Source organism: Hoplias malabaricus, chromosome 3 (assembly GCF_029633855.1).
Source record: "Hoplias malabaricus isolate fHopMal1 chromosome 3, fHopMal1.hap1, whole genome shotgun sequence".
NCBI classification, from domain to species: Eukaryota; Metazoa; Chordata; class Actinopteri; order Characiformes; family Erythrinidae; genus Hoplias; species Hoplias malabaricus.
In genome coordinates, this window is record NC_089802.1 from 35,548,158 (window position 1) to 35,562,201 (window position 14,044).

The 14,044-nt window shown below is 38.7% G+C and overlaps 1 protein-coding gene across 1 annotated transcript in view; it reads right to left on the minus strand.

Moving 5' to 3' along the window:
• Positions 1-12,710, minus strand: part of prkg1b (protein kinase cGMP-dependent 1b) — a 198,856-nt gene extending 186,146 nt beyond the window's left edge. The window contains exon 1 of the mRNA XM_066664373.1: positions 12,192-12,710. Coding sequence (XP_066520470.1) covers positions 12,192-12,499 — 308 coding nt within the window. The 5' untranslated portion in view covers positions 12,500-12,710. The remainder of the gene's footprint in view (positions 1-12,191) is intronic.
• Positions 12,711-14,044: the final 1,334 nt, after the last annotated feature.

A 14,044-nucleotide genomic window follows, 5' to 3' on the forward strand; every position in this document is an offset into this window, starting at 1 on the left:
GAATGAACTTTGATATATATAGAATGAACGCTGATATATATAGAATGAACACTGATATATATAGAATGAACTTTGATATATATAGAATGAACACTGATATATATAGAATGAACACTGATATATATAGAATGAACTTTGATATATATAGAATGAACACTGATATATATAGAATGAACACTGATATATATAGAATGAACTTTGATATATATAGAATGAACGCTGATATATATAGAATGAACACTGATATATATAGAATGAACTTTGATATATATAGAATGAACACTGATATATATAGAATGAACGCTGATATATATAGAATGAACACTGATATATATAGAATGAACTTTGATATATATAGAATGAACGCTGATATATATAGAATGAACACTGATATATATAGAATGAACTTTGATATATATAGAATGAACACTGATATATATAGAATGAACTTTGATATATATAGAATGAACATTGATATATATAGAATGAACTTTGATATATATACAATGAACTTTGATATATATGGAATGAACACTGATATATATAGAATGAACTTTGATATATATAGAATGAAAGTTGATATATATAGAATGAACTTTGATATATATAGAATGAAAGTTGATATATATAGAATGAAAGTTGATATATATAGAATGAACACTGATATATATAGAATGAACGCTGATATATATAGAATGAAAGTTGATATATATAGAATGAACGCTGATATATATAGAATGAACTTTGATATATATAGAATGAACGCTGATATATATAGAATGAACACTGATATATATAGAATGAACTTTGATATATATAGAATGAACACTGATATATATAGAATGAACTTTGATATATATAGAATGAACACTGATATATATAGAATGAACTTTGATATATATAGAATGAACTTTGATATATATAGAATGAACACTGATATATATAGAATGAACTTTGATATATATAGAATGAACTTTGATATATATAGAATGAACTTTGATATATATAGAATGAACGCTGATATATATAGAATGAACACTGATATATATAGAATGAACTTTGATATATATAGAATGAACTTTGACTGTCTCTTTTCCTAAGGCTTTACTGCTATCTGTTTATTGTTGCCATGGAGGCAATCACCAGCCTCGCGGTGTGCGATTTCAAAATAAGAGCGGACAGCGCGATTGGAAAAAAAAATCATAATAAAAAAAAACTTTTCAAAACAGCTCTCGTGCCAGAAATAGATGCCCAATGGGCCTAAAAAGGCCAGGAGGCCGCTATTTGAGTATGGGGGATATAGAATGAACGCTGATATATATAGAATGATCATGGCCAAGGACTTCCGAACCATTCTGGAGGATCATGTGCATTCAATGGTTCAAACATTGTATCCTGAAGGCGATTCCGTGTATCAGGACGACAATGCACCAATACACACAGCAAAACTGGTGAAAGATTGGTTTGATGAACACGAAAGTGAAGTTGAACATCTCCCATAGCCTGCACAGTCACCAGATATAAATATTATTGAGCCACTTTGGGGTGTTTTGGAGGAGCGAGTCAGGAAACGTTTTCCTCCACCAGCATCACGTAGTGACCTGGCCACTATCCTGCAAGAAGAATGGCTTAAAATCCCTCTGACCACTGTGCAGGACTTTCTCAAGACAAATTGCTGCTGTATTGGCCACAAAAGGAGGCCCTACACCACACTAATACATTATTGTTGTCTAAAACCAGGTGTTTTAGTTTCATTGTCCAACCCCTGTATGTCAGCTTTCATTCTATATATATCAGTGTTCATTCTATATATATCAAAGTTCATTCTATATATATCAGCGTTCATTCTATATATATCAGCGTTCATTCTATATTTATCAAAGTTCATTCTATATATATCAGTTTTCATTCTATATATATCAAAGTTCATTCTATATATATCAAAGTTCATTCTATATATATCAGCGTTCATTCTATATATATCAAAGTTCATTCTATATATATCAGTGTTCATTCTATATATATCAATGTTCATTCTATATATATCAAAGTTCATTCTATATATATCAGTGTTCATTCTATATATATCAAAGTTCATTCTATATATATCAGTGTTCATTCTATATATATCAAAGTTCATTCTATATATATCAAAGTTCATTCTATATATATCAGTGTTCATTCTATATATATCAGCATTCATTCTATATATATCAAAGTTCATTCTATATATATCAAAGTTCATTCTATATATATCAGCGTTCATTATATATATATCAGTGTTCATTCTATATATATCAAAGTTCATTCTATATATATCAGTTTTCATTCTATATATATCAAAGTTCATTCTATATATATCAGCTTTCATTTTATATATATCAGCGTTCATTCTATATATATCAGCGTTCATTCTATATATATCAGCGTTCATTCTATATATATCAAAGTTCATTCTATATATATCAATGTTCATTCTATATATATCAACTTTCATTCTATATATATCAAAGTTCATTCTATATATATCAACTTTTATTCTATATATATCAACGTTCATTCTATATATATCAATGTTCATTCTATATATATCAGCGTTCATTCTATATATATCAAAGTTCATTCTATATATATCAAAGTTCATTAAATATTTCCTTTTTGGCTTGCCATAATATGTGTATATATATATATATATATATATATATATATATATATATATATATATATATATATATATATATATATATATATATATATATATTTATAATATTGAGAAAATATATAGCTACAAATAAATTATATATTTAAAAATAAAAATAGAGGTTGCAACTGTAAAAACATTGTGTGGCCCTGAGTGAGGTTAGCTAACCATGCTGACAAAACCAGGCTCAGTTCGGTTCGTAAGCATTCTGTGCTGAACCTGCACGGTAACTGTGTAAGACCATGTGTGGAATCTGTGTCTGTGTATGGAATACCAGAATGGCTACCATCAGTGCTCAGAACCACTGGGCCCTGCAGTGGAAAAGGGGCCAGACTTTATACTCATTGACACAAAAAAAAACCACAAGATCACAATAAAGATTTGCTGGACCGCCATTAGCCATACAGCCATTGTGTGATTGTGTTGTACAGGAAATATAGAGGGCAGGACTGATAAATGCAGAAATAAAAAAAGGAGCACAAAGTTTTGTTCATAATATATAACACCAGCGTCAGTGTTTTTCTTGTTCATTTTGTTTAAAAATAAATACTAGATGATCTACCACCAAAGAACATCCTTCCATCCATTATCTGTAACCGCTTATCCAATTTTTAGGGTCGCAGGGGGTCCAGAGCCTACCTGGAATCATCGGGCACAAGGCGGGAATACACCCTGGAGGGGACACCAGTCCTTCACAGGGCAACACAGACACACACACATTCACTCACACACTCATACCTATGGACACTTTCGAGTTGCCAATCCACCTGCAACGTGTGTTTTTGGACTGTGGGAGGAAACCGGAGCACCCGGAGGAAACCCACACGGACACCAAAGAACAAAGTAGACCAAAAACATTTTTGATTTTAAGAATCACAATTACTTATTTATTCAATGTCACAGGTTAAAGCATGTGAAGTTTAAGGAGGCATGGGCAGATATATGGAGTTTTATAAACACACTAACACCACAAAATGTCTCCCCACCACTTCCCTCTAAGATATTTCAGGCAAATACACTTACTCATGTGAAAAAAGATTAATTCAGCAGTCCTCCTCTCTCTGTGAGATATAATACATGTGTAAATATTGCTGAGGTTTAAGCCGTCCTGCTGAGCTTGTGAACTAACCAACGCAGAGCTGAGGCTCTGGTCAACGCGCCAAACACAGCCACAGAAACACACACAAAAGGAGTGTGATTTTTCTTATTTCCTTATTCAGCCACGGTTCATGCTGAAAAACCTACTATTCTTTGGATCCAACTGGGAACAAATTTTTCTTGTTCTCTAAACAGTTTATGTCGATGGAAACACACAAAACGGTTTCAAGTTTAGTTCACGAACTGGAATGTGAGCATGCACGTTTCAACATTAGGAGTCAGTCATCAGCCAGTAAGAGAAAATTTCTCTTCTTTAAAAAAAATTACCATAAATGAGTTGTTAGAATCAAATGAAACGTGATACGTGTGAAGGTACTGATGATATAGGTAAGTGATTACAACATTAAATTGAATGGATATGATTATTTGGGAAAACTTTATAATTGAAAGGTGGTTCTAATACCCTGCTGGGCCACCTCTAGCTTGGATACAAGATGAGATAGGACAGCAGGGAAAACAGTTTACATGTTCTTGTAGCGAGATATGGTATCTAATCAGACCACACCTGTAATCATTTCCATATCGGTCTGAGACATAACCGCATGTTGAGTTTTGCAGTAATCTGAATGCATTATATTTTTTGTCATTGAGTGTACATGAGAAAGTAAAGAGATGAGAACACAAGAAAGAGAAGAGTGTTTTGTTTTGTTTTGTTTCTTTTTTCTCCCTTTTAGAAACTGTGTCACAGCAGAGTATAAGCCACTACACGTGTTGTTTCTCATACTTCAATGTCACACTGCAGAGAAGAAGGTTAGTGAAAGGGCACTTAACAGTGGATCTGTCAATGCCAAAATGAAACAGAGTAAACACAATGTTAGGTTCTTGTGCGCATCCTGCATCTGAGACCATCCCCTGAGGAGCCTTGATAAGCTGCAAAACAATCGTCTCTGCTACGGTTCCTATTGTAGCTTTAGGCATAGTAACCTGATGCTGTGACACTAGCCAAAGAATAAATTCTCATTTTTTCCAGCCCACATGTTTTCAAAAATAGTTTCAAAGATAGATAATCGCTTGGCATGCAACAACTCTCTACAAACACTGATATATTGTATTGGAGGATTAGGAACACAAAGGCTTCTGTGTTATCAGTTCACACCTGAAGACACACACATACAAACACACAAACACACTCAGTCTTCCTAATATAAAGTGATTTTTGCCTTCAGTTAAAAATAAATGACTAAATACTGATATATTTTAATGAATACCATTCTTAGGACCAATGTAGACAAAACAATGGGTTATAAATATAGGACATACAATGATATATTTTTTAATTATTTTACAGCAAAACTGTCTACATATAACTGCACCCGATAGCTTGACAGATGTAGTTACAGTAACCCACAGGGTATCATATAAGCTAGAAAATTAAAAATAACCATGAGTCTACTTTTAATTCAACCTAAAATCAGTAATTATTTTTAATCATTAAAAGAACACTAGATAGTATTTTTAACTTAAAATTACAGCTTCAAAATCACTGTGATTCTCCTCTGGCCTGTAATAGGGAATGTCATTGATACGCCAGGCTAGGCACTGCAGAAACTGCACTATGTAACTTTTGGAGGAGAGTAGGAAACCACCACATACCCTATGCAAGGAAAAGACAAAAAATGTGAAGCGGCCACTATTTCCCTGCATTTACAAGCCTTTATTGTCTAAATCCAAGTCTTATCGATTTTCCCTTCCACCATAAATGTCATTTAGGAGGCAGAACTTCTTATTCACAATTTTTGTAGTCTAACATTTCGTTCCATCTTACATGTGTCCATTTACAAGTTTTATTGCCGTTAATTGCCAGCTTCTTGAATTCTCTGTTCCACCTTAAGAGCCGAAGCTAGCGCTATAGCATTTGAAACGTTTTGAAGCAACTGTTATTCCAAATTAAGTTACACAAACCAATGTATGTAATGTCACTAAACATTCACCTACTTAAGTGAAAGGCAAAAATGGAAAGAGCTGCCACCGTTTTCCCTGCATTTACAAGAGTGTAGTGTCCAAACAACATTAAGAATGTATACTAGACAAGGCTGGTGTTATTTTCCCTTCAACCATAAAGGTCATTTTAGGAAGCAGATCCTTGCTTCTTATTCATACTTTTCATATTCAAGCATTTAGTTCCACCTGTTTAAGAGTCTTATTTGTATTATTTTCCAGCTTCTTAAGGAATACTCATTTCCACCTTACACATCTATGCAAAGCTAAAGCTAGTGCTAGGTTTTATCAACAAAACTCCTTTTGAAACACTTCTTATTTCCCATTTCACATAGGCATCTGCACTTCTATACATTTTTTTCAGAAATGATTTTCTGTTTCCTGTTCAAGAGAAAATTAGCCAGCTCTGGTTCTGTTCTGTAGTGTTGCTGTTTCTAAACTGCCTCCACTTATCAAACACAAGGCCAATATCTCCTCTCATTTTACTCGGTCTCTGGTCATGGAGATTTTTAGAAGGGCAGTGGGGCTTTTTGGGTCTGGTAAAATATAACATGAACTCTGTTCACTTTCGCTTCATTTGCAGTCATTTGCTGGCTGCAAGACACTATATTTGTAGACCTGGCAGTGGTGGGTTTGGTCAGAGGGCGGGATCACATGAGCTCCACTTCTCAAAGAGAATATACTGCTTCAGCAATGCTATGAGAATCAGCAGTGTTTTAGCTTTGCTGGTTCCTTAATCTATGAGCACACCTTGGACATTGTATGACAAAGTACAGTAAATATCTTACAGATTTCTCCTTTAAGCATTTAATTCCACCACAGAACTAGACTGGCACTATGCTTAGCGCAGCAGGTAGTGTCACAGTCACACAGCTCCAGGGACCTGGAGGTTGTGGGTTCAAGTCCCGCTCCGGTTGACCATCTGTGAGGAGCTTGGTGTGTTCTCGTGTCCGTGTGGGTTTCTTCCGGGTGCTCTGGTTCCCTCCCACGGTCCAAAAAAACACGTTGGTAGATGGAATGGCGACTCAAAAGCGTCCATAACTGTGAGTATGTGAGTGAATGTTTGTATGGCGCCCTGTGAAGGACTGGCGCCCCCTCCAGGGTGTGTTCCTGCCTTGCACCCAATGATCCCAGGTAGGGGATTTACATTAAGTGTGAATTCAGCTACTTTCCCGGGTAGGCTCCAGACCCACCGCAACCCTGAATTGGATAAGCCGTCAAGACAATGAATAAATGAATGAACACCGACGACCAGTTGTCAGACAAAAGTTAACGTGGGGTGATTGGACTTAGATCCCACTTAACATGAGGTTGCTTTATCACTGAGTATTCCACACAGCCATGGAACTGGTCTCTTAATCCACAACAAACGGTGGGTGTTCAATGCTCATCATGGTGATGCATCAAAAGTAGAAATACTGTAAGATGTTCTAACTCTTGCTGTACATCTTTTAATAGGACATGGTAGACAGAGTTTAAATATAGGCTTTTCTTTTTAATAAAAATAGCTTGAAATAGGATAGAAATAGAAGTTGCGCTGGTAGTATTTCAGAATATGTGTAGACACTGGTAAAGAACAAAGTCCCACACACACACATGCACAATTCACAAACTGTTGTGGTTGAGAGAATGTTTTCCCCCTAAATTCATTGATTCGAATGCAGTGATTTTTTTCTTTAAATGCCTTCAGACACTTGACTACATCAATTTGAACAGCTGGAAAATTCAATTAACTAATAGTATTTTATCGTAGTTTTTCTCCCTCCTGACTCCTACACCTAATTTTGAGAGAAAACCCTAGTGTTCACCTATTCTCTCGGTTGCTGTTCCAGCTGTTTATCCTGTTTTTAGACTGTTTCTAAAATAATCAATGAAATGGTTTGTCCTATATCAGTCTGAATTTGCATGTTTTCTCCCACGCTCTGGGAAATCAGCTGATGTTAATGCTTCACACACACACACACACATCCCTTCCTTACACTCAAAGTCAGTATTTGAATGAGAACTACTTTACTTTTGCTTCTGGTCTGTATTTTTATTTTTACTTCTGGTGTTAGCAGAGCAATCTATTAAAAACTGACTCAAATCCAGCTTACATATGCTTGGAATATGGGTTCTTCACGAACCAAACAACTCTCAGTGAATGCATCATGTCCCACCCACAGTTGTTTCCTATGTAAAAAGCCTGTTTCACATAGAAAGAAATTACATTAAAAGATCACAAATTAAAATATTTGGCAGTTTTTTCCTCCAGGGCTCCCCCTACATTTACAGAATGTATTTCATATTTACAGCACTGCCCTAACATCAAAGGGGAGGGAGGGGGTTGTTCCCTACCCTCCTTCAAAAGTTACATATTGTAGTTTCTGCAGTGCTGAGCCCAGATTAGAAACGACAAAGGCCCTATTCCACCTATTACAGGTCAGTGGAACATCACACTGATTTTGAAACTGTAATTGAAGGTAAACATACTACAAACCGGATTCCAAAAAAGTTGGGACACTAAACAAATTGTGAATAGAAACTGAATGCAATGATGTGGAGATGGTAAATGTCAATATTTTATTTGTAATAGAACATAGATGACAGATCAAAAGTTTAATCTGAGTAAATGTAACATTTTAAAGGAAAAATACGTTGATTCAAAATTTCACAGTGTCAACAAATCCCAAAAAAGTTGGGACAAGTAGCAATAGGTGGCTGGAAAAAGGAAATTGAGCATATAACGAACAGCTGGAAGACCAATTAACACTAATTAGGTCAATTGACAACATGATTGGGTATAAAAAGAGCTTCTCAGAGTGTCAGTGTCTCTCTGAAGCCAAGATGGTAAGAGGGTCACCAATTCCACCATTGTTGCGCAGAAAGATAGTGCAGCAATACCAGAATGGTGTTACCCAGCGTAAAATAGCAAAGACTTTTAAGTTATCATCATCAACCGTGCATAACATCATCAAAAGGTTCAGAGAATCTGGAACAATTGCTGTGCGTAAGGGTCAAGGCCGTAAAACTCTACTGGATGCTCGTGATCTCCGGGCCCTTAAACATCACTGCACCTCAAACAGGAATGCCACTGTCAAAGAAATAACAGAATGGGCTCAGGAATACTTCCAGAAAGCATTGTCAGTGAACACAATCCACCGTGCCATCCGCCGTTGCCAGCTGAAACTCTACAGTGCAAAGAGGAAGCCATTTCTAAGCAAGCTCCACAAGCTCAGACGTTTGCACTGGGCCAGGGGTCTTTTAAAATGGAGTGTGGCAAAATGGAAGACTGTTCTGTGGTCAGATGAGTCACGATTTGAAGTTCTTTATAGAACACTGGGACGCCATGTCATCCGGACCAGAGAGGACAAGGATAACCCAAGTTGTTATCAACGCTCCGTTCAGAAGCCTGCATCACTGATGGTATGGGGTTGCATGAGTGCTTGTGGCATGGGCAGCTTGCATATCTGGAAAGGCACCATTAATGCAGAGAACTATGCTCAGGTTCTAGAACAACATATGCTCCCATCTAGACGTCATCTCTTTCAGAGAAGACCCTGAGTTTTTCAACAAGATAATGCCAGACCACATTCTGCAGCAATCACAACATCATGGCTACGTAGGAGAAGGATCCGGGGACTGAAATGGCAGCCTGCAGTCGAGATCTTTCACCTGTAGAGAACATTTGGCGCATCATAAAAAGGAAGGTGCGACAAAGAAGGCCCAAGACGATTGAACAGTTAGAGGCCTGTATTAGACATGAATGGGAGAGCATTCCTATTTCTAAACTTGAGAAACTGGTCTCCTCTGTCCCCAGACGTCTGAGTGTTGTAAGAAGAAGGGGGGATGCCACACAGTGGTAAAAAATGGCCTTGTCCCAACTTTTTGGGACTTGTTGACGCCATGAAATTGTGAGTCAACATATTTTTCCTTTAAAATGTTACATTTACTCAGATTAAACTTTTGATCTGTCATCTATGTTCTATTACGAATAAAATATTGACATTTGCCATCTCCACATCATTGCATTCAGTTTTTATTCACAATTTGTTTAGTGTCCCAACTTTTTTGGAATCCGGTTTGTACCTAGTGTTCCTTTAAGTCAAACAGGTGTGTGTGTGTGTGTGTGTGTGTGTGTGTATGTATGTGTGTGTTTGATGTGTGTGTGTATGTGCATGTTTGTGAGAGAGAGAGAGAGAGAGAGAGAGAGAGAGAGAGAGAGAGAGAGATGGGTTTATTGAAGGAAGAAGACAGAGCAGACGGGTTAATAGGTCAAATGCTCCAAGGAAAGAAAAGCTTCCTTCCAATTGCCACAAAGTCAAAGAACCCTGGAAGGCCAGGATTAAGGAAGAATTTATTTTGAGGAAATAAATTCTATATACAACATCAAAAAGGACTAAAAATATGTAGACAAAAGTAGAAAATCATTTCACTGGACTTATATTATCATACACTATGACAGGAAATACACCTCTTAAGTGCGAATTCATCTACTTTAAAATGCATTCACTATGGACAAAGACCTTCGGTTGTGCACACACCACAATCTCCACAGAAAAGCTTGAAATGAAATAGAACACTCAAAAGCAAAATCACCATGTCCAATGCCAAGTGTGGGCTAGGAGTATTAAATCTCCTAAGCACTGGGCTGTGGAACAGTGAATCTGCTTCATCTGGAGTGATGACGCTCCATCCAATGTTCTTGTCATGCAGAACTAATGATCCAGCACTAGTACATGACCTCTCTAATGAATTCTTGGCTAAATGTCATCGAAATCTCCCAGAAATGCTCTAAAATCCAGGACTGGATTACCACGTAAGAAGAAAAGTCAGGAATGTTGGTCTTGACAAACATTTTGGCCATGAGTGTAATGTAATATAACATAATGATTATGATCCAAGCACCGAGCCCTGGATTTGAACATTTACTCTGGCACAGATTATAGCTACCAGCATGGACACGCAGAAGCAACAAGTTCCAGACTTGGTAGTGTCTGAGCTCTGTGCTCAGTACCTGACATGTCTGAAAGTGGCAGTGGATAAACAAAGCTATTACTGTCCAAATGGCATTCCAGAGACCACTCCAGGAAAAGTATCTGTGATATGCAAACAAATGATGTAACCTGACTCTAGTGCTATGCCACTCTCTAAAAACACCTTTGATAAGCCGTAAATGTAATAATGTATACACTGAGCGATCACTGGATTAGAAACACCTAACTTGTATTTACACTAGTTGTCCATTTTATCAGCTCCTCTGACCGTACAGGAGCACTTTGTAGTTCTACATTTACAGACTGTATCCCACCTAATCCCACCTAATACCTAATCCTGATTTCACACTGTTCTTCAATGGTCAGGACCCACACAATACCACCATAGAGCAGGTATGATTTGGATGGCGGATCATTCTCAGCACTGAAGTGACACTGTTGAGTGGTTAATGTGTGTAGTGTCTGTATGAGTGGATCAGACACAACAGGGCTGCTTGAGTTGTAAAGCTCTCAATGGCACTGCTGGACAGAGCATTGTTCACCAATCAAAAACTTCCAACCAACAGCATCCTGTAACCACTGAAGAAGGACTATAAGATGACCAACAGCAACCGATGAACTACCCTCTCTGACTTTACATTGACAAGGTGGACCAACAGGGTAGATGCGTCTAACAGAGCGGACAGTGAGTGGACACTGTTTAAGAACTCCAGTAGCATTGCTGTGTCTGATCCACTTGCCCCAACACAACACACACTAACACACCGCCACCACATCAGTGTCACTGAAGCTCAGAATGACCCACCACGCAAATCACACCTGCTTTTTGAGTCCTGTCCATAAGAATAATAAGAATACATGCAGAGATTCGAATTGTAGAACAACAAAGTGCTCCTGTATGGTCAGTGGCGCTGATAAAATGGACAGTGAGTGTAGAAGGTAGGTGTTCCTAATCCAGTGATAGTTCAAAGTAATTTTACAACTGAATCAACACAGTATATACCCACAAATGTCCAGACACCTCTGCACTCGACTCATTGTTGACACAGGTGACTCTCTTGAGAACCTCAGGTCTAGGTCTGAGCTAGAGGGGTATAAAGTCCACCAGCTTTGGGCTGTGGATCGGTGCAACTGCATTCTCTGGAATGATGGAGCTCCATCTAGAATTTTTAGAAGGTGTAAAAGTTGTGGAGAATCATTTTTTGTGTTACACATAATTGATAAATAATATATGTGTAGCTGGGGTTTTTTTTTCACTGTTTTCACTCAGAAAATCAACTAAACTTATTATTTGAGCAGAAGTATTTACAATTTTGTCTAGGACTGTGAGCCCAAAGTAAGACCCGTCTGGAAATCAGTGGAACTACACTGTAGAAAAACACAAACAGCAAAAACACACGTGCGGTGAGAAAACCTACTCTGGGCTCTTTGGGTAGAAAGGAAGCGTAACGTGACTTAAGTCCTGGATGTCCAGGGCAGTGGGCTCGGCGGAGATGGCCTGCCTCTTGGTCCTCTGCTGCTCGTGGAGCGCGCTGGCGGGCTTGTGAACCTGTTGCGTGGCCGGTCGGATCACGGAGCGATACTTGTCCAGTTCATTCTGCAGCTTCTGAATGAGCTCGTCCTTCTGGTCGAGCTCTAGCTCCAGCTCGTCGATGAGCGCGTCTCTCTGTCTCAGCTCCTCGATCTTCTCCTGGAGCGCGTACTGGAGATCGCGCAGAGTGCCCATCGCCTCCACTTCGCGTTCAACTTCAGCGTTCGCGGTATCGTTTTATGGAAAACGGCTCTACCTAAGCGAGCACCCCGGTTCAAGGCGACTGAGGGAAGAGCCAGCGACCGGACACGACGCGAGAAAGGCACCGGGCGCACCTCATCGCGGTGGGAGAGCGGAGTGTTTCGCAGTCCAGCGCGGATGGTACCAACATGCCCAGCCACTTCGCCTCTGCTCTGGAGGAACACGCTACGGAGCTAAAACGCGGTGGGTTTTGCCTTTCTTTCCCCACCAAGGTTCAGACAAGCCCCGCCTTTAGTGCGATCGGATTGGCCAGAAAGTCCTGCCCACACTCACAACAGCCAATCCTGAAGAGGGAGGGCGGTGCTTTACGCAAAACGGGTGGGAAATTAACCCTGTCATGAACACCTGTTAAAATGCCTTTCTCGGCAGCTGATATGAAGTAAACCCGTTGTTGTAGTTTTTGTTGTTATTCCCATTTTTGCGGTTCAAGTAATGCCAAAAATATTTAGTTATTTCGGGATATAGATAATGGGTGTCTGGATACATTTGGACAAAGAGTGCTTCTGTTAATCTCTGTACCATGCAGAGTTTGAATGATTAAAAGATGAAATAGAGTTAGAGGATAACAGAGGTCAATAAACGTTTCTATTCCCTGATAGCACCCCCATAGCCTGCGCATATACTCCTGCTATTATGGTAAATGAACCTGGGAGACCATTGGAACGTGAAGATGTAAACAAGGCTATTGCAAATGTATTAATTAGAAGTATTTTAATTAAAAATATGATAGCCCCCTGTTCTCTCAAGGTTTGGGGTATACTACATCTGCATGTTAATTTACAGTAAGCCTTCTTCTTTATTGCTTGGGGTGGTAAGGACCTAAGAATATTTTCATGAAACCTGATACCAATAGGAAAATGATGTTAGGAGTGAGTTTTCATTATCTGGGGACAGTAAGCAGTACGATATACACAGTTCCTTGTGGATTTTAGTAATTTGCATACTATGTACATTATGTACATGTACAATATGTTCTGATAATTACAACAAAATAAATATTAATTAATATCGTATGGGGCAGCACGGTGGCGGCAGCAGGTAGTGTCGCAGTCACACAGCTCCAGGGACCTGGAGGTTGTTTTTGTTCAATTCCCGCTCCGGGTGACTGTCTGTGAGGAGTGTTGTGTGTTATCTCTGTGTCTACGTGGGTTTCCTCCGGGTGACTGTCGGTGAGGAGTGTTGTGTGTTCTCTCTGTGTCTGCGTGGGTTTCCTCCGGGTGACTGTCTGTGAGGAGTATGGTGTGTTCTCTCTGTGTCTACATGGGTTTCCTCCGGGTGACTGTCGGTGAGGAGTGTTGTGTGTTCTCTCTGTGTCTGAGTGGGTTTCCTCCGGGTGACTGTCTGTGAGGAGTGTGGTGTGTTCTCTCTATGTCTGTGTGGGTTTCCTCCGGGTGACTGTCTGTGAGGAGTGTGGTGTGTACTCTTTGTGTCTGTGTGGGTTTCCTCCGGGTGACTGTCTGTGAGGTTTGTGGTGTGTTC